Genomic DNA, 21,347 nt, shown 5'->3' with positions numbered 1-21,347 from the left:
CAGCCAGTGTACTTTAGTTCGTTGGTTGCCCAGGTAATACTTTCCGATACATTGTGTGTTACTTTTGTTTTTAGAAATGGCTGATCACAGTGATGCAAAGCTGGTCACTAACATGCATATTGTAAGAACCAATCCCCAGTAGATAAGCCATTCTCCTTTTTGTACTTTCTGCTTGTTTATACCATATAAGCTGTAGATACCAGAGATCAGGGCCTGGTATTTTGGGAATGATCAGTACCTGTTGATATGAAATAAATCTACCTCCAAATCCTGAGTATCCTTTTGGTGTTTCTGCTTGTTCTTGCACTAAGACTTGCTTTTGGCTCACTAATCTCAAACTTTTCTCAACTAAAAGCTGGTCTCAGGATGTCTGTTTCTGTTTTTTGTTTAACATTGTTCTTTTCAGTTGTGATTGCTTTCTTTACTGCCTCTTCCCTCCTCTTTTTTTTCTAGCTTTTTGGTGCCACTTTGATAGCAGTAATCATAGTGATTTTATAAAGTACTGACTGAAATCACATCTATAACACAGGCATATGGGCTCAGACTATGCTTACGTGTGCTTTTCTGGCATCATAAGTCTCCTGAGCTCTTTACACTCAAGTAGGCCCCATTTGGGTTGTAATTCATGAGTTTTGCCATAAGTTAAACCTAAAATTTTGGTCATAACTGAAGTTGTTTGTATATGAGGTAAGTTATAATTTGAGGGTTTACTGTATTTCCTTGGTTAAGTTAATTCCTAAGTATTTAATTTTTCTTATTTGTATTGTGAATGATATTGTTTTACTAATTTGTTTTTTGGTGAGTTCATACAGAAACACTATTAATTTTTGTGTATTGATTTTCTATACAGTATATTGTTAGATTTGTTTATTAGTTCTGTTAGTCTTTTGGTGGATTTTTTTGGATGTGTTTGTATAGAGGATCATATCATCGGCAACTAATGACAGTTTGACCTGTTTTCATATATATATATATATATATATATATCCCTTGTATTTCTTTCACCTGATTTCTCTAACATTTTGAGTGCTGTTTAGAGCAGGAGTGTCAAGGTGGATGTCATGGTTTATGTCAGTGCCCCCAGGCCTCATGCATTTGTATTATACATTTGTGATTGGTTCATTGTCTAGTGCTTGGACTGATGATGTCAGTGCTATACCCATACAGGGGTGAAGGCAGAATATACTGGGAGGAAAAAGGCATACCTCTCTCTTGTGGGTTTCTGCCTTGCTGTTTGCAGCTGCCATGAATTGCGGCCCTGCCATGCCACCCTGTCTTGGAGCCAACTGAATGTGGACTGAAATGTCCAAAAACTGTAAGAAATAAACCTTTCCTTTCCCAACTTTGGGCTTCAGGTATTTTGTCTCAGCGATGAGTAAAAAGTAAGACAGAATTTGGTACCAGGAGTGGGGTTGTTTGCTGTGCTATACCTGACCATGTTTTTGAGAGGCTTTGGAAATGGCTTGTGGGTAGAATTTGGAAAGGTTCAGGCATGTCACATGGATACATAGAGCCAGAGGCTGTTCAGTAGAGGAGATTCTGGTTAGAACTCAGGAGGTCAAAACTGATAGAAAGCCTGATGGTAAAGGCCTGGCTTGGGAGGTTTCTACTGGGAAGAAGGACTGCATTGGTTGTTGGACTCCCCGAGATGTGTGTTATGGCTTGGTAGAAAGTTTGTCTGCATTTTGCTCATGCCCAGAGACTTTGCCTGAGACTGAGACCAAGGGCAAACGAGTGATTAATCTGGCAAAGGAAATTTCAAGGTAGTTGAATGTTGAGGCTGTGGCATGGATATTGTTTGGTGCTTTTAGCAAGCTTTATGTTGCAAATCAAGAGTAAAGAGCCCAGCAGGATAATTTACAATGCTGTGAGTTTGACCAGAAGGAAAACTCCAGGACAGCTATGGATTGTAAAGACAGAGTTGAGATTTTTGATTGCTGAGAAGAAACAGATAAGAAAGATGACCCCGGCCCATCCCGGGAAGCAGTGGTCCCCACCCTTTGCAACCTCAGAACTGCAAAAGTGAAAGAATTTGCTCAGAGGAGAAATCTGCAGAACACCATGCTCCAGAATGGCTATGGAGTTCACATGAGGTTCCAGAATGGTTGCAACATAGAGAAGCTTTTCTTCATAATCAGGTTCACAGAGCCCAATGATCCAGGCAATCGATCCTGACAGCCAAGAGAGAGATAAGCCTAGCTACTGCTCCAGCTGGCAGTAAACCTTGGTGGCATCCACATGGTGCTGATTTTAAATGCAAGAAAAATGCACAAATTCTGAGGATAAGACAGCTTCTACCTCGATTGCAGAGGGCTTGGGAGGCCAAACAAGCTGTGTGCCCCTGAGAGGACAATTTATAAAGATGTAAGGCTGAAGCCAAAGATGCAATGGAGACCCCAAAAGTTTGGAAAAGCCAGGAACATGGATCATCCAGGAAAAACTGCAAAAAGTGAGCAGAGAAGGTTTAAGAGAGAAGCTGCAGGAGCTGAAATCCCTGGAAGTGCCTTGGGGGTGGAATCACCCAAGCCTTTTGGAGCTTGCAACTAAATTGCTTCAAATGCTGAGCATGGAACTCTAGGACTTAATGTTCATCCTGCTTTGTTTGCTTTGTTTCAAATGCTTTATATTCTCTTGCTTGTGACTTTTGGAATGGTAATGTTTATCTTGTGCCTTTGCATTTCAGAAATGTTTAACCTTGTTTCATTTGTACAGGGAGTTACAGTTTGCCATAGATCTTGGAGGAGACTTAGTTAGGACTTGGACTTTTCAGCTATGATGAAACTGTTAGGACTTTGGCAACTCCTGGAGATGGACTAGATATCTTTTGTATAAAAGATGTACATGAGTCCTGGGGGCCAGGGGTGGAATGTAATGGTTTATGTTGGTGGCCCCCAGGCCTATTCATTTGCATTATGCATTTATGATTGGTTCATTGTCTAGCACTTGGACTGATGATGTCAGTGCTACACCTACATAGAGGTGAAGCCAGCATACAATGTAATGGGAGGAAAAAGGCATGTCTCTCTTTCTTGCTGGTTTCTGCCTTGCTGTTTGCAGCCACCATGAACTGTGGCCCTGTCATGCCACCCTGCCTTGGAGCCAACTGAGTATGGACTGAAACCTCAAAAAACTATAAGAAATAAACCTTTCCTTTCCCAACTTTGGGCATCAGGTATTTTGTCTCAGTAAAAAGTAATTAAGACAGTGGACATCCTTGTATTGTTCTTGATTTTTTTTTTTGTCTTTTTTTGAGACAGGGTCTCGCTATGCAGTTCAGGCTGGCCTTGAGCTCACTTTGTAGCCCAGGCTGGTCTCCAGCTTGCAACGATCCTCCCACCTCAGCCTCCCGAGTGTTGGGATTACAGGCGTGAGCCACCACGGCCGGCCATATTGTTCTTGATGTAAAGTGAAAGCTTTCAATTTTTCCCTATTTTGGTGATAGGTTTGTCATAAATGACTTTTGTCAGCTTGAGATAAGGTCGTTACTTACCTATTTTTTTCCAGAAGTTTTTACATTTGTATTTTTTATTTTTATTTTTATATTTTTTGAAATGAGGTCTCCCCAGGTAGCAAGGCTGGCCTGGAACTAGGTATATGGCATAGGATGCCTTTGAATTTGGCAAACCTCCTGTCTCAACCTTCCAAGTGCTGGGATTATAGGGATACATTATCATACCCTGTACTTTTACATTTATAAATAGAGATTCTTCTGAAAAGAAGGTGTTTCTCTTCCTTTGCTTAATTATTTATATCAATATAGACTCTTACTTTGTTTTATCACTCATAATGTATTACTGTTACTGATTTTGTTGGTCAGAGTTTTCTAGCCTTGGCAATGGGATACTTTTCCTCTTGGCTTTTGTACATTTTTCTTTGTAGTAATCATTCAACTTTTATTGTTGTTAATCTCTGTGCCTAATTTTTTAAGTAACCAAACTTTATTAGTAGTAGTATTTTTTTTGGTACTGGGGATTGAACTCATGAATTCACACTTGCCAGGCAGGTGCTTATGCCGCTGAGCTAAATCCCCCACCCAGTAGTACATATTTATTGGCCCCAAATTCTATAGCATTTTTTTTTTTGTCTTCTTTAAAACAATTTTTTTTTTGAGACAGGGTCTCACCATGCAGTTTCAGGCTGGCCTTGAGCTCACTTTGTACCCCAGGCTGGTCTCAAACTTGCAGTAATTCTCTTGCCTCAGCCTCCTGTGTGGGATTGCAGGTGTGTGCTCCCATCCAAACCATTTAGCTGGGTGTGTTGGTATATACTTGTAATTTTTAAAATTTTTTATTTTTTATTTTTTTGTGGTACTGGTGATTGAACTCAAGACCTTCATCCTGAACTACAGTCCCCAGCCCTTTGAAATTTTTTTATTATTATTATTTTTTTTATTTTGAGAAAGTGTCAGGGAACTTGCTGAGTTGCTCAGACTTGTAACCCTTCTTTCTCAGCTTCCTAGAGTCTGGGATTATAGATATGTGTTGCCATGCCCAGCTATCCTGCACAGTTTTGAATACTTACATCTTTTTATTTTTAGTTTTTGGTATTTTCCCTTACTTTCTAGCATTATTGTATTTTCTGGGATTGGAGGATGCTTGTATTTTCTCTGCTCCAGCTTTGTATTCAGCCACTTTTCCAAAGAACCCTTATTTATTTATTTATTTGTTGGTGAAGAATGGTTTGAGAAACCCAATCAGTGTGCTAGATATACTTACAGCCAGTAGGGCGGTGTCATTTTTTTCTAGGCATTCTCAACCGACAGGACTTCAAAAATATAACACACATGCACACACCCGAGTCCCATGTCTGTATTATTTCTCTGTCTTCCTTACTACATATGTGTTAAAACCCATAATTTTCATACTGATACTTCTTATTCTAGTCCAAGACCAAAAGCTTATTCTAGCTTTCCTACCTTTCTGTATTCTTGTTTTTTCTTTTATTAAATGCAATATATTTGTTTGTTCTGCCATAATGTATACAAACTTTTACTAGTATACTTAAAAAATGTAGAATTTCTTACACAATTAGCAGATTAAATCTTTGGTGGTAGTTTATATTATTGGTTTTTCTTTCAAGCTAGTTAGTGGAAATAAACTGAACAAGATAAGAACTTTGATGGACACAAAATGCACAAGACACCTGGTACATTTTGAGTTTTTAAGTATTTAAAAGTATTTTCAAAATAATACTTTTTAAAAATGAAGATAGAAATTCAGTTGAACAAAAAGACCACTCAGACACAGCTTGAATTAAAATTAATACTTTATTGTATAGCTTTCTAGTTGATTTCTTTCTTATTTATTTATTTGATCCTTCGGATTGAGCCCTAGCCCTTTATAATGAGTTACATCCTTAGGTCTTTTTAAATTTTTTGAGATAGGATCTTGCTAAGTTGCCTTAATAGGCAGGAATTTTCAGTATGCCTTTTTGTTGCTTGCTTTGAGTCAGGGTCTATCTGTATAATGTAGGCTAGTTTTGGACTCACTCTGTAGTGCATGCTGTCCTTTTACTCATGACGGTCCTTCTGTCTCAGCCTCCTGAGTGTTGGGATTATGGGTGTGTGCTACCATGTTTTTATCTGTCTCTAATAAAAAAATTAAAGGCAGAAAATTATAAAGCACCACCTGTTTTTGTATTTTAGTTAATTATGTATTATGAAGTCAAATTTATTTAAAGCATTGCCCAACCAATATTTATAGTATATTTAATATATAATTCGACAGTGTGGCAAATATTTGTACTAGGGAATGGCAATTAAGACTGCTCACCAGCTATTCTTAATAGCTATGTTTTATTCATTATGTGCATGTATTATAGTCAGTTTAACCAATATCTTATCATTGTCCTTTTGATCTATTTTTAGTTTTAAATTATAAACAGTACTTGCTGATTCTTGGACTAGAATTACAAGTTTTATGAAATCAATAGTTTACAAATTTTTGTTGATCATATACGGTCAAAACCATAATTGAAATTTGTCTCAGGGGCTGGGGTGTACTTAGAGGTGGAACATGTGTTTTCCATGCATGAGGCTCTGGGTTCAATTCTTGGCACATAAAAGAAAAGAAAAGAAAAGAAAAGAATTGTCTGAGTAGTTCAGATCATTTCAAAAGTCTTACATATATATAAATTTTATTTTGAGACAGTCTTTCTGTGTAGTCTATATAGGCCTTGAACTCACTGTGTAGTCCATAGGGGTATCAAACTTGTGATCCTCCTGCCTCAGCCTCCTGAGTGTTGGGATTGCAGGCATGTATGACCATGCCTTGCTTTTTCGTTTTTTTGAGACAGAGTCTTGCTCTAATAATTTTTTTGTGTGTGCTGGGATTTAAATTCAGGACCTTGCACTTGCCAGGCAGGTGCTATACCAGAGCCTTAGGCTTACCATGATTTATAAATATTTTAATGTAAAAGTTAGTTAAGTTTAAAAAAAATCTCAAACTTGTGGTTAAAACCCATGCATTCATATATTGAGATTATCATAACCCACATACTTTGGAGATACAAAAGTGAGTAAGTCTGGGCCCTTCTTTTTTTTTTTTTTTTTTTTTGGATACTGGGAATTGAACTCATGACCTTGTACTTGCCATCCAGGTGCTTATACTGCTGAGCTAAATCCCCAGCCCTGGACCCCTCTCTCTAAGGACCTCTACAGTCTGAGAAGAAAGGCTTTCAGATAAAAGTACAATTTAGTATGGCATTTGTAACGTAAATGCTATAAAGATATCAAGTAGTAATATGCAGAGAAAAGGATATTGTTATGTGAAGGTGATACTTCTGTGGATGAGAGTAATTTTGAGATGCATCTGATATTTAACAAGGGAGAAATAGAAGTAAGGACATTCTAGTTAAGATCATTCTAGAATAACACATACAAAGATCTAGAGATACGACATATCTGAAGATGGTTTAGTAACTACACAAAATATAGGTTGTTGAATTTTTCAGTGTGTGGTTGATGTGAAAGTGTTCAAACCATGGAAAATTTTATCTGTCAGCAATGGGTGCCATTATTACATTTTAACATTGCAGCCATAAATAAATTTATATATTAGTCTGTAGTTTACATTTGAAAGATTAGAATGGGAATAGATCAGCAGCAAAAATATAGAAGGTGGGAAGCTGTTATTGTTCACCTATCTATTTCTCAGTGAAAGTTTTTAAAATAAAGTTATATTCAATTGCTGATAAATTAAACACTGAACTCCTCTCAGACAACCTTTCTTTCAATAAATATATTCTGGGCCTGGGATTTAGCTCAATGGTATAAGCGCCTGCCTGGCAAGTGTGAGATTGTGAGTTCAACCCCTGATACCTGAAAAAATTAATATATTCTGCTCTTAAGAAAAAATTAACCACTGAACTTAAAATTTTAAAACTACTAATAAAATAGTAATCCCGGGTAATAATAATGGTTCTAGCAGATTAAATTCTTATATACATTTTTTTTTGGTACTGGAGATCGAACTCATGATCTAGCTCTCACCACACAGGTGCTTATACCACTGGGTTAAATCCCTGGCCCTTTTATATACATTTTAATTGAACTGATTATTTTCTCATTCTGATTTCAGATAAGAAAGATGTTAAATGTAAAACCAGAGGATGTTCATGTTCAGTTACCACTGTCCAAATTTGGAACCTTGGAACACTGGAATCTCCCTTTGCAGGGGGTAAATAAATTCCTTTTAAGTATATAGTTTTACTTGGTGTGTTTAAAATATTTTAGTAAATGAATTTTTATTTTCTTATTTGTCTTGTTTGTACTATTTAATTGCAGCTTTTAAATTAGTTTATTTTAGTATGTTGAAATAAAGCTTTGAGATTAGGTTTGTCTTCAGTTTAAATCTAAGTATACCTATTATGCATGCTTGATTTCTTCATGAAATTTAAATCTCATTATTATAAATAAGTTCTGTTTTAAGGTTACTAAAAGTTTAAGCTTAGAAGAGTCATTTGTGCTTTTGTTCTTTACTTATATTAAGTTTGAGAAAGTATTTCAATGTATGCTATAATTATATTTCAAAAGATATCTTGATTATAAATGTGAGCCATAATATTGCCCTTATTGGATATTATTCTAGGGCTCTGATGAATAAGACTTACTTAAGTGGCATTTTTTTTTTTTTTTTTTTTTTGCACTGGAGATTGAACTCATAACCTTAAGCTTGCCAGGCAGGCACTTGTGCCACTGAGCTAAATCCCTGGCCCCTGTACAGTGGCTTTTTAATGTGGTGCTTTATTATTTTTTCTTTCCTGGAGCAACTGGTGGGCTTTTTTTTTTCCCAAGAATTTAGCATAGGGCCTATTTCTTTTTTTTTTTCCTTTTTGGTACTGGGGATCAAACTTACGACTTTGCACTTGTCAGGCAAGTGCTTATGCCACTGAGCTAAATCCCTGCCCCCCCCCCCCGCTTTTTTTTTTTTTTTTTTTTTTTTTTGTTGAGACATGGTCTTACTGTGTAGTCCATGCTGGCCTTGGACTTGGTGTGTAGCCTACACTGGTCTTGAACTCACAATTCTCCTGCCTCTACCTCTTGAGTTCTCCATTTGCAGGAGTGTGCCACTACATCTGGCTCTGATAATTTTTTTTTTTTGAGGGAGCTACTGAGACAGGGCCATGCTATATAGTTCAGGCTAATTTTGAACTCACTATGTAGCCCAGGCTGGCTTTGAATTTGTGGTAATTCCCTAACTCAGCCTCCTAAGTAATGGGATTACTGATATGCTTCACCATGCCTGGCTACTCCAGTCAATTTTTTGGGGGTGGGGAACTGAGGATTGAACTCATGACCTTGCCCTTAATAGACAGGTGCCATGCCACTGAGCTAACTCCCTGGCCCTACTCTGGTCAATTTTTAAAACAGAAATTTTCACAAACATTTCTAGTTTATTCTTTTGTAGTTGTATTAGTTTGCTAGGGCTGCCATAGCAAAACTCTAGAATGGGTGGCATAAACAACAAATTATTTTCTCATGGTTCTGGAATCTGGAAATCCAAAATAAATGTGATGGCAGGGTTGGCTTCTCCTGAATCCTTTCTCATTGCCTTGTAGATAGTTGTTATTTTGTCATGTCCTGACTTGGCCTTTGTCTATATAAATGCATCTGTGATACTTGTTTTATTCTCATAAGGACACGAATCCTACTGGATTAGGGCTCACTCTTATGATGTCATTTTAACTTTATTATCTTTTTTTTTTCTGGTACTGGGGATTAAATTCAGGGGCTTCACACTGAGCTACATGGCTACCTCTTTTTTAATTTTTAAATTTTGACACTAGGTCTCATGAAGGCATTAAGTTACTCAGGTTAGGCTTGAAATTGTGATCCTCTTGTCTCAGCCTGCCAGAGTGCTGGAATTACAGATGTGCTACACACCTGGCTCTTAATTACCCTCTTTTCTCTCTCTCTCCCTCTCTCTCTTTTTTGGGTTGATTCTTTAGGGAGAGTGTTTTTGTGTTTGTTTCCTTTTTTCGTTTTTTTTTTAAAATTTTATTTTGAAAAGAACAAAACCAAATGAAAAAAGAAAACAAAGCAGGGTCATTCAAAACAAAAGGATGTACATAGCACAAGATTAAAACCACAGTATTAGGTGATTTACAATGGTTACTATGATGTCTCTTGTTATTTTCGGTAGAATTGTCTGTATCATCAGTCATAGTAAAATTGAACATTGCGGTATATACCAGTGTCAATAAAAACAAACCATTGGAGACATTATAGGATTTCAAAAGCAGGTAATAGTCAAACCAGAATGGGTATCCTAGTGAATCTTGCCATCTTCAGAGTACTTGCCTATACTCTTAGACTTGATACTATCAAACATAACAGATTCGAATAGAATCAGTCAAGACAAGACAGTGATCTAACAAACCAGATTCAAATAAGATCAGTCATAATAAGACAGTGTAAGTAATACAGGGTTTCAGATTAAGTTAATAGAAAATTAAGAATGGTTACTGTAGTATATCCTGCTATTTTTGGAATAGCTGTCTGTGCCCTCAAATCTGGTACAAGTAGACAGACTGGAACAGAATATAGTCAGACTAAACAGATTGATGAAAATAATGTGGGTTTTAAATCCTGGTACACTATTAATAATGTCCCCTTTCACTTTCACAGGGTGCATTGTGCATTTTGGGTCCCACTAATTCCTTTAGTTTTTAGATTAGGGGGGCAACCAGCTATTTACCTAAGTGCTTCTGAACCTTTTTACCCCTGAGTTTGATCTTAAGTTATATTCCTTTACCTACAAAAGCCTCAAAGTTTTCCTTTCTTATATCTGAGTAGTTCTCCACTACACAAAAGTGTCATGAGTTTCCAGCCTATCTGCAGCTGCTGGATGAGCTGCCCCTATTTCTCTCTGGTTCCCTGTCATATAGAGCATTATTTTCTCATCTTTGACTTTTGGTCCATAAACCCTCTTTCATGTTGGTTATATTTCCTATATATAGAGCATCTCGATGGACCCTATCTCCTGATCTACTCTGCCTGGGTTTCTTTTTGTTAGTATATGGAGGCCATCTATGTTGGAGATTATAGCCAACTTTCTCTGTCTCATCTCTGCTATGCTATTTTTCTGCCATTGTCTACGTTTCCCCTTCATTCTACTATCTGCCCCATTAATTGAGGCCTCTCTGCCATTGTTCCTGAAACCCTAGTATTTTTTTTCCTTCTCTAGAATGTCCTTCAGTGTTTTTTGTAGGGTTGGATTGGTGGTCATGAATTCCCCCAGGTCGTTTTTGTCATGAAAGTGTCTTGTTTCTACATTAATTTTGAGAGAGTTTTTCAGGATACATCAGTCTGGGTTGGAGGTTATTTTCTTTCAGGGCTGAGAATACTTCAAGCTCTTCTTGATTTGATTATTTGTGTTGAGAAGTCTGTCTTGATTTTGATGGGTTTTTGCTTTATAGGAGACATGTTTCCTTTCTCTGATAGCTTTTAATATTCTGTTCTTGTGGTGGTTTTCTGGGATCTTGATATGTCGGTATAGATTTGTTTTTATTGAGCTGGCTGGAGTTCTGTATGCCTCAAACATCTGAATATCATTTCCTTTTCCTGTGCTTGGGAAGTTTTCCTTAATTATTTCTGTGAATAGCCTTTGTATTTCATTTGTGTTTATCCCTGCTTCTTTACTCACATTTTTTATTCGTAAGTTATAGATCCTCTTCTTATCTTCTAATCCTTGTATTGTTTCTTCCTGGTTCCTTGTTATTTTGAAATCTTTCTTTTTGCGATCACATGTTACAAAACTGTCTTCAAGGTTTTTTTTTTTTAATTTTATTTAAAAGGAAAAAGAGAAAAAACAAAACAAAACAAAGCGGTGTAAGGGTACAAGTAATACAGAACTACAAAAAACAAACAGTAAGAAATCACCAGTTAATAGATTACACATTATCTTCTTAGAGATAGTTGCTCAAGTCACAGTATCAAAGCATACAAAGTGAACATTCAGACAGAGAGACTGCAAACAGTTGTGTTCAATGATCCAACCAAAAACATTAATATGGCCAGCTATTTAACACCCCTAAACACATTTGCAGTTGTATCCTTTAGAGCACTTTTTTTCCACTCTCTTTTTTACAACAAAATTTACACATTTTGGGTTTTATTACTCATTAGTTCTTATTCCTTTTTTTTTCAGAAGAGAATAAAGTCAAATATGGCAAAACAAAGCTGAGTGTTAAAACCAAGGATAGACATAGTACATGATATAAAAACAGAGTACAAGGTTATCAACAGTGGTTACCATAATGTCTCTTGTTTCCTTAAAAAGAATTGTCTATCTCATTAGGTATTGTAAAGTTGAACAAAACAGTAGAGAACAAGACCAATAAAACTTAAACATTGTAAACATTACAGGACTTCCAAAGGAGACAATATTCAAACCAGAATGGGCATCTTAGTGAATTTTATTGCCTTCAAAGTAGTTGCCTATACCCCCAAACTTGATACTATCATACAGAATGGAACAGAGTCTCATCAGTCAAAACAAGATAGTGGGAGTATTACAGGACTTCAAAACAAGTTAATAGGAAATAAAAAAAAGTTACTATAATATATCCTGCTAATTTAAAAAATTTTTCCCCTTAATTAAAAAAACCATAAAAATAACTAAATAATTTTTTTAATGAATAAGGGAGAGATTGAGATAAAAGAGGACATAACAACATAACAATACAGGTCAAAGCATGACTTTTTCAGCAACCTAGTGCTTCACCACCAAATAACCCGATGTAATAGTAGTTACCATAGTGTCTGTCTTTTTCCTTGAAATATTTGAATATAACTTCATATACTATAGCTTCAAATATTTCCATATCAAGAAGCCCAGAATAAAGCCTTTCCAATTAATAAGTGAAAACTTTATAAGGCTTCAAGGCCACAAAATGGGGAATCATTGTCTTCAAGGTTTGATAGTCTAGTTTCTTTCAAGCAGTTTTGCCAGCTTTCAATGGCAATTTCTTGGTAATCTCTTTGGATCTGTTTCATGTAGTCTAGATTTTAAAAATATTCTTCATTGAAGGTTTCTCTCCTTTTTCTGTGTTCCTCCAATCTTCCATCTGTGTCTTCTTGAGAGGTACTTAGCATTTCTTTTATTAATCTTATGTCTTCCTTTACTTGTATTAGTATTTCTGAGTTCTTCTATAATGTCATGAAGATATTTCTTTATGTCACCTGATGCTGTTTCCGATATTGCATGTTTGCTCCCCTTGATCTCTTCTGTCTTTACCTCTCCTAGACCCATATTCCCTGGGTTGGTGGTTGGAGACTTTTTTTTTTGTTTCTTTCTTTTGTCACGTTTCTGGTTTCTTCAGGCTTGTCCTGCTCGATTCCAATATGTTGCCCAGCCGGTCACCTCCTCTTGTGGGAAGACCAAAGTCTGAGCACTCCCTGCGGGCTAGTACAGATCTCTATGCCGTTTCTGTTCTCTGTTGTGATCTGTCCTCTCCCCAAGGTCCTTTGGCTTGCCAAGCCCCGTCTTCAGCGGGACCACGAGTCATTAGACTCCAGGGTGCCTAGCATAGCATGGGACTGGCTCCGATTAGAGCACATCTTGCTTCAGCCTTGAGTCCAGGTTTTTCTTTTCTTGTTTCTTTTTCCTCAGTTTCTTCCTGGGTCATGAGAATCCCTCTCCTTTTGTCTGGTTTTCTCCATGGTGTTAAATTCTAGTGTCTGAGCTGTTTCTTTCAGAGAGGCTATTTACCTTGTCACTTATTGATCTGCCATCTTTCCTGGGAATCCACCTTTTTTCTTTTTTTAAACAAGGTTTTGTTATGTAGTCCAGTCTGGCCCTGACCTCACTATGTAGTCCAGGCCAGGCCAGTCCTGGCCAGGAACTCATGTCAATTTTCCTGCTTCAGCTTCCTAAGTGCTGAAACTCTAGACGCCCACCACCGTGTCCAGCTGTTTTAAATTTTTTAAGTCACTGTCTCATTCTGTAATTCATGGAGGACTTGAACTCACTGTGTAACCTAGGCTGACCTGTTGCCCCAGCTCAGCTTCCTGCTGGGATAACAGTTAATTACCTCTTTTAAAAGTCTGTCTCCACATACAGTCAAATTGGGATTAAGAGCGTCAGCATTCATTGACTATTTCATTTTAAGATAACAAATTTTGAGTCGTATTGGATATATATATATATATATATATATAGTTACAGATGATAAAATTAATCATTTTTAAAATTTATACTCTTGAGGAAGAATTTGTCGATATTAGTTGCTTTAATAGAATGTAAGGGAACACTGGAACTTTTTATACTCAAAGAATTTGTCATTAATATTATTTGCTTTAATAGAATGTAAGAGAACATTGAGAACATTGAGACTTTTTAAAATTAGACAGTACATTTGTTAAATTTTTTTGTACAAAGAGGGACCCCTCAAAAAAGGGCAAAAATAGATGAGACCAGATGACTTCTGTTGACATAGAAAGAAAATAAATCTGCCTAAGATTAGAAAATTTATGCTGTACAGAATGGTACAAAGTGAAATTAATCTTTCTGTCCTTTTTCCCTACTAGAGGCAAATACTGCTAGCAAGTTTATTTTTTAATTCAAGAAGAGAATGTATATACTCACGGAAGTAGGTTTTTTAAAAAAAAATCTTTGCAGAAAGAAATTCCATTTTTCTGTTATACTTTGCTGTTTTCATTTAATAAAATATTGTTTTCCATTTTTGCTGATTAACCTTGCATTCATTTATTTAAATATATTTTAAATTTTTTGACTATGTTTGTGATGCATATTAAATACATTAATTCTGGGATGCCCCTCTGCCCTTCTCCTTCTGCCCCTCTCACCTTTGTGAATCCCCAGCTTCTCTTTCCATTTCCACAAAGTAATGTCTCCTTTTTTGCTTTTTTTTCTTTTTTTGGGAACAGTATGACATTTCAATAGTTATACATGTGTAAGGACCAGATCGAAGTAATTGTCGTATCTCTTGCCTTAGACCTATGTCATTTCTTTATGTTGAGAACATTCAAAATCCACTTCTTAGCTGGAGCCAAGAAGTCACGCTCATAATAAAGACCCGGGCTTTCCTGAAAAGCACCACAGCCATCGTCAGCGTAGAGAGGTCCTGAGCTCCTATGACAAAAAGAACAGTTGAGTACATGCCAGGACGTCATGATGAGTTTCTTCTGAATAGCATACATCTTCCTCTCTGGAGCCAGGAAGCGATGCTTGATGTAAGGACCGGAGTTCCTCCAAGGTGAACCACAGCCACTTTCATCAACAAGGTTCTGAGCTCGTCTGATGACAATGGTCGAACTCACACTAGGGAAGCTAGTCATGAGGAGCTCCTCCAGGAGAACCAACAGCTCAAATAGCAACATGAAGGAAAACCTATAACACCTCACCCTTCTTCTCCAAGTTTCTATGCTGTCAACTTTCCTCAGGTGGACCATCTATGTTCAGCACCATACTGATTTAATTCAGCTGGCATTAAGTTGACCATCAGTCTTTAACCCATAACAATAATGTTGATATTTATCTGTTCCTTTTTATTGCTATGTAATATTTCATAATGGGGATATATCACAGTTTGTTTATTTTTCTGATGTTTGGCTTTTGCCTTGATTTAGTTTAATTTTTAATTATTTGTTTGTTTTTTTTGTAGTGTCTTTTTAAAAAAATTTCATTTAATGAAAGGCTAAACAAAACACAAAATGGGTAGAAATAATATATAATTTCTTTTTTTTTTTTTTTTGCAGTGCTAGGGATTGAACTCACAACCTTGTGCTTGCCAGGCAGGCACTTACACCACTGAGCTAAATCCCAGGCCCCGATATAATACATAATTTCAAAGAAATGATACTGCTCCATTTATTGAGGCCTCTCTGCCACAGTTCCTGGAGTCCTAGTACTTTTCTCTCTCTCTAGAATGCCCTGGAGTATTCTCTATAGAGTTGGATTGGTGGTTGCAAATTTCCCAAGTTCCTCTTTGTCTTGGAAGCATCTTGTTTCTCCATTAACTTCTAGATTGGTCATGTGACTCTAGCTTACTCCACCAATCCCATTTGGGAAGGGACAGTTTAGCAGGGTATATCAATCTGGGCTGGAGGTTATTTTCTTTCAGGGCCTAGAATATTTCGCTCCAGGCTCTTCTTGACTTGATGGTTTGTGTTGAGAAGTCTGCCGTTATTCTGATGGGCCTTCCTCTGTAGGTTATCTGTTTCTTGTCTTTAACAGCTTTTAATATTCTGCCCTTATATTGAATTTCTGGGATCTTCATTATTATATGCCTGGGTATAGCTCTATTTTGGTTGTAGGTGGCTGGAGTTCTGTATGCTTCGTATATCAGAATATCATTTCCTTTTCCTATGTTTGGGAAGATTTTCTTAATTATTTCTGTGAATAACCTTGTAGTTCCTTTGCTTGTACCCCTGCTTCTTCATTTACATTCTTTATTCTCAAATTATAGATCCTTTTGTCATCTTCTAGCCTTTGTATTGTTACTGCTTGTTTCCTTGTTGTTTTAAAAAAGTTATCTTTTTCATACTCTCATATTCCAAAATTGTCCTCCAGTTTGGATAATCTATCCTTAGTTTCTTTCAAGCTGATTTGCCATCTTTTCATAGAGTTTTTAATTTCCTGGTAATCTCTTTGAATCTGCTTCATGTATTCTATATATATTTTTTATATTCTTCACCAAATGGTTCTCTCCTGTGTTAGAGTTCTTCCCTTCTTCCATCTGTGTCTCCTTGAGGGGTGCTTAGTATCTCTTCATTAATCTTCTTATATCTTGCTTTATTTTGCTAAATATTTCCCTTTTGAACTCGTCTATGTGGTCCCGAATATATCTCTTTGTGTCTACTGGTGCTGTCTGATATTGCATGTTTGCTGTTCTCATTCTCCTTTGTATTTACCTGTCCTGGGTCAATGTTCTCATTGGGCCTGCGGACTTTTTGTTGTTGCTTCCTTCTCCCATCTTTTTTGCTTCTTCCAGGAGGTCCCAGATTCTTTCTTTGTTGGTTACAATTCTTCTGAAGCACGCTGGCTAGTTGACCTTGCAGTGTGCTAGTGAGTTGCAGACAGGGACAGTGTATGCCGGCCCCTCCCCTCCAGATCAAGCAAGCTGTTGTTCTGCACTACTGATTACTTTGCACTGCCTCCCCTCTGGAACAGCCAAACCTCCAAGGCCCCACTGGGCCTATGGTTAGTGTGTGCCACCTTTGCAGAGACTTGACCTCAGATAACCTATTGGGTGTCAGCTGGGTCATGTGACCCTAGGCCACTCCACCAATCCCATTTGGGAAGGGAACAACTGACTGAAGTCACTGCTACCCCTTGTAGTTGCCAGTCCTGCTCGGTCCCAGAATGTCATCCGCTGGAGCCCCCCTATTTATCGAATGGTTCCACTCCCGTCACTCACCATGGGTCGATGTAGGCTCCCCACGAACTCAGCTCTCTGTTTGGCTTGCTGACCCTCGAACTCAATATAACTGTGCCTCTGGTGAGTTGAAATGGCGGGATCCTGGCCAGTTGTGGTGGGACCCTGGTCAGGCGTGGTGGGATCCCGGCCAGTTGTGGTGGGACCTTGGCCAGTCACAGTGGGATCCCAGCAAGTCGTGGTGGGACTCTGGCAAGTCACAGTGTCAGCCAGTCGCAGTGGGACCTCGAATGGTCGGCAAGTAGCCTTAATTTCTTCTTGGGACAAGAGAATTCATCTCCCTCTGTTTGGGGCTCCCCACTCTGTATTATGTTGAATTCTAAGTGGACTATCTCAGGGAGCCTCTGTAGCCAGTTGTCCACCATCTTTTTAAAATTTTTTTATTTTTTATATTTAAGGAGAAAAAGGAAAAAAAAAAGCAGAAAAAGGGTACAAGTTATACAGAATTTCAGAAAAAAATAAACAGGAAATAACTAGTTAATGGATTACATATTGTCATCTTAGAAATATTTGTTCAAGTTACAAGATTAAAGCATATAAAGTGGACATTCAAACAGTGAGACTGCAAACAGTTCTGTTCAATGATCCAACAAAACTCAGTAATATTGTCTATCTTATGCACTTAAATTTACATGTGGTTATACCATTTAGAGCACTTTCTTTTCCTCTCTTTTGTACCATGACTATTACACATTTTGGGTTTTATTGCTCCCACAGTTCTTATTGCTTTTTTTGGAAGAGAGTAAAACCAATGTGACTTAACAGAACAGAATCAGTTAAATCAAAAGGGTGGACCTATGGGTAATGTAAAAACATAATACAAGGTGATTAACAATGGTTATCATAATGCCTCCCACTATCTCAAATAGAATTGCCTATATCATCAGTTATAATAAAATTGAACAAAACAGTAAAGAACAAAACCAACAAAACCAAAACATTGGAGACATTACAGGTCTTCAAAAAGTAGATAATAGTGAACCAGAATGGGCGTCATAATGAATCCCACTATCTTCACAGCTGTTGCCTATACTTTCGAACCTGGTACTATCAAGCAAAACAGAATAGAGGAACATCAGTCAAAACAAGATGGTGAGAGCAATACAGGGCTTCAAATCAAGTTAATAGTAAATCAAAGTGGGTTACTATAGTATATCCTGCTATTTTTTATTTATTTTTCCCTTAATTAAAAGGATAAAAATAAAAAAGTAAATAATAAAATGGATATTGAGATAAAAGAGGGCATAACAACAAAACAGCGTAGAAAAAAACATAACCATTTAAGCAAAATAGTGTTTTACCACAAGATAATCCTGACATAAAAGTAGTTACCATATTGACTCTTTCCTTGACATCTTTGAGTATAACTTTGTATACACTAGCTTCAAATACATCAAAACAATGTAAAACCGTTCAAGAGAATGACAGTATTACAGGATATTTAGAATCAACTAACAGAAAATGAACAATGGTTTCTGTATAATCTCCTTGTCTATAAAAGTTTTTGTTTATACTATCACATATAATAAAATCCAGTAAGATATAACATGTTAAGACCTATGGAGACAGAAGAACAAAAGCTTGATGGGACATCAAAATAAGATGATACCAAATCAGCACTACCTATTATGACGTCGTTTTCTCCAATATAGCTGTTCCTATCATCCAGTCTTCTCTGCCTCATTTCTCTTGAGCTCTTTTTCTGTCATTAGTTGTCAGCTTGTCTTCTTCATTTTGTTTTCTGCTCCATTTATTGTGGCCTCTCTGCCACTATTTTTGGATTCTTTGTATTTTTCTTTTTTAGAATATCCTGCAGTATTCTCTATAGAGTTGAATTGGTGGTTGCATATTCCCCTAGTTCCTCTTTATCCTGAAAGCACCTTGTTTTCCCATCAATTTCCAGGGATAGTTGTGCAGGATATCTCAGTCTTGGCTGGAGGTTATTATCTTTCAAAGCTTGAATTATTTCCCCCCACGCTCTTCGTGATTTGATGGTTTGTGCCGAGAAGTCTGCTGTAATTCTGATGGGTGTTCCCTTGTAAGTGATTTGTTTCTTGTCTCTGACAGATTTTAATATTCTGTTCTTATATTGGATTTCTGTAATTTTGATTATTATATGCCTGGGTGTACCTCTGTTTGGGTTGTACTACTCATAGCTGTTGCCTAAACTCTTGAACTTGGTACTATCAAGCAAAGCAGAATAGAGGAACATCAGTCAAAACAAGATGGTGAGAGCAATACAGGGCTTCAAATCAGGTGAATAGAATATCAAAGTGGGTTACTATAATATATCCTACTTTTTTAAAATTTATTTTTCCTTTAAAAGGATAAAAATAAAAAAGTAAATAATAAAATGGAGAGTGAGATAAAAGAGGGCATAACAACTAAACAGTGCAAATCAATACATAACCATTTAAGCAAATTAGTGTTTCACCACATGATAATCCTGAGTTGTCCTCCATCTTTGCTCCTCCTCTAAGCTAATCCTATTTTGTTTTTTGTTTTTTTTTTGAGACAGAGTCTTTCTGTATAGTTCAGTCTGGCCTTGAACTCACTGTGTAGTCCAAGGGACCTCAAACTTGTCATAGTCCTTACTCAGCCTTCTCAGTGCTGGGATTGCAGGCATGCACTACCATGCTTTACTTTTTGTTTTTTAAATGTTTAACAAAGAATATAATTTATTACGAACTTACTGGATGAAATTGTAGAAGCTCATCTTCGCCAGCAGTAACAAGGGATGCCTAGATTCAGAGATAAGAGGAAAGGATTATAAGTTATGCTAGACACAGATATGTTTGTGGGCTTTGTGAAGAACTATTAATCCATCAGAGATCAGTTAAAAAACAGTCCATGTGTTAGTAGTGCCTGGCACTTGGTGTTCAGCTGACTGTCCTTAGGACTTCACAGTGTAGTGTTTGGAATACAAGCTAGAATCATCTGGTGAGCAAGATGGGGGTTCTCACCAAGATGTGAAGCTAAAAGATTCTAAAGTTTCTTCCCTTATGTACACTGATACAATTATTTAGTGTTCAATTTTACATTGATGGTAAAGATTAAACTGGAACTTAAGGCTAAAATATTATATATTTTTTTTTCTTAAAGTTACTTACTAAATAGTTACAGACTTGCTCTGTAATTCAGATTGACCTTAAATTCAGTATGTAACCTAGGTTGGTCTCAAACACTTATGGTGGTCCTCCTGCCTCAGCCTTCTAAGTGCTGGGATTATAGGTACATGTCATCATGGTTGGTATTTGGTTTGCTTTTAATGTACATTTCTTTAGTGACTCATGTTAAAACATTTTCATATGTCAATTAGCCATTGAATACTTTCTTTTGTGCGAGGCCTAAATTTTTCCCTTAAAAATAAATTTTATTTAAATATTTTAATGTTTTACTTACTTTTGTATCACATGTTTGTGGTACATAACGATTGTGATAGTGAGGAATTGGCTTAGTGCAAGATGAAAGATATGGGTCCAGTTTTAATCTTTGGCATATGTAGAGCCAGTTTTTCCAGCACTATTTGTTATCTTTTCCAGGGAATGTATTTGGAACCTTTGTCCAAGATAAGGCAGCTTAGTGTGTCTGGAGTTGTTTCTGCATCTTCTAATCTGTTGTGTTCATCTTTGGATCTTTTATTTTTTATAAGTACCATGCTGTTTTTATCACAGTAGTTTTGCAGTATAGTTTCAAGCCAGGGATTGTGATGCTCCCTGTCTTGTCTTTGTTGCCTAGTGTTACCTTTGCTATTCTAGGTCTCTTCTGGTTCCAGATGAATTTAGGATTCTTTTCTCTAATTCTGTGAGATATGCTATTGGAATTTTGATTGGGATTGCATTGAATCTGTACAACAGTTTTGGAAGTATGTCCATTTTTGCTATATCGGTTATTCCTACCCAAGATCATGGAATATCTCTCCATTTTTAAAAATATCCTCTTCAGTCTCCTTTTTCAGTGTCCTGTAAAGGTCTTTTTACGTCCTTTGTTAGATTGATTCCTAGGTATTTTGTTTCTTTGGATGGTATTGTAAAATGTATTATTTCCCTGATTTCTCTCAGTGAGTTTGTTATTTATGTACAGGAAGGCTATTGATTTTTGAGTGTTGGTTTTGTATCCATCTGTGTTATTGAATTTGCTTATTAAATCTAGTAATTTTTTGGTGGAGTTTTTCAGGTATTCTAAGTAGAGTATCATGTGGTTTGCAAATGAAGATAGTTTAACTTCTTCCTTTGTTATCTTTATTCCTTTTATTTCTTTCTCTTGTCTAATTGCTCCAGCTAAAGTTTTTTTGGAAGAGCTAAAGTTTCCAGGTCTGCTTTTAATAAGAGTGGAGATAATGGACATCCTTGTCTTGTTCCTGATTTCAGCGACAAGGCTTTCAATTTTATTTCATTTAGTAGGATGTTAACTGTTATCATAGATGGCTTTTATGAGACTCCCTTTGA

At 36.7% G+C, this 21,347-nt stretch overlaps 1 protein-coding gene across 10 annotated transcripts in view; it reads left to right on the top strand.

The window, feature by feature from the left end:
• The window catches only part of Senp7 (SUMO specific peptidase 7), a 202,390-nt gene that overhangs the window by 49,947 nt on the left and 131,096 nt on the right, over positions 1-21,347 (top strand). For 7 of the 10 annotated variants that reach the window (XM_063224874.1, XM_063224875.1, XM_063224877.1 and 4 more), the window contains exon 3: positions 7,578-7,676. The exons of the other annotated variants lie outside the window; for them this stretch is intronic. In XM_063224874.1, coding sequence (XP_063080944.1) covers positions 7,578-7,676 — 99 coding nt within the window. The remainder of the gene's footprint in view (positions 1-7,577; positions 7,677-21,347) is intronic. 10 annotated transcript variants of the gene reach the window in all.

This window comes from Cavia porcellus, unplaced genomic scaffold, assembly GCF_034190915.1.
Source record: "Cavia porcellus strain 051 isolate PalLab524CR breed Dunkin Hartley unplaced genomic scaffold, mCavPor4.1 scaffold_15, whole genome shotgun sequence".
Taxonomy (NCBI): domain Eukaryota; kingdom Metazoa; phylum Chordata; class Mammalia; order Rodentia; family Caviidae; genus Cavia; species Cavia porcellus.
Note: the sequence above shows the minus strand (reverse complement) of the source record. Positions and strands in the feature narration are given on the sequence as shown.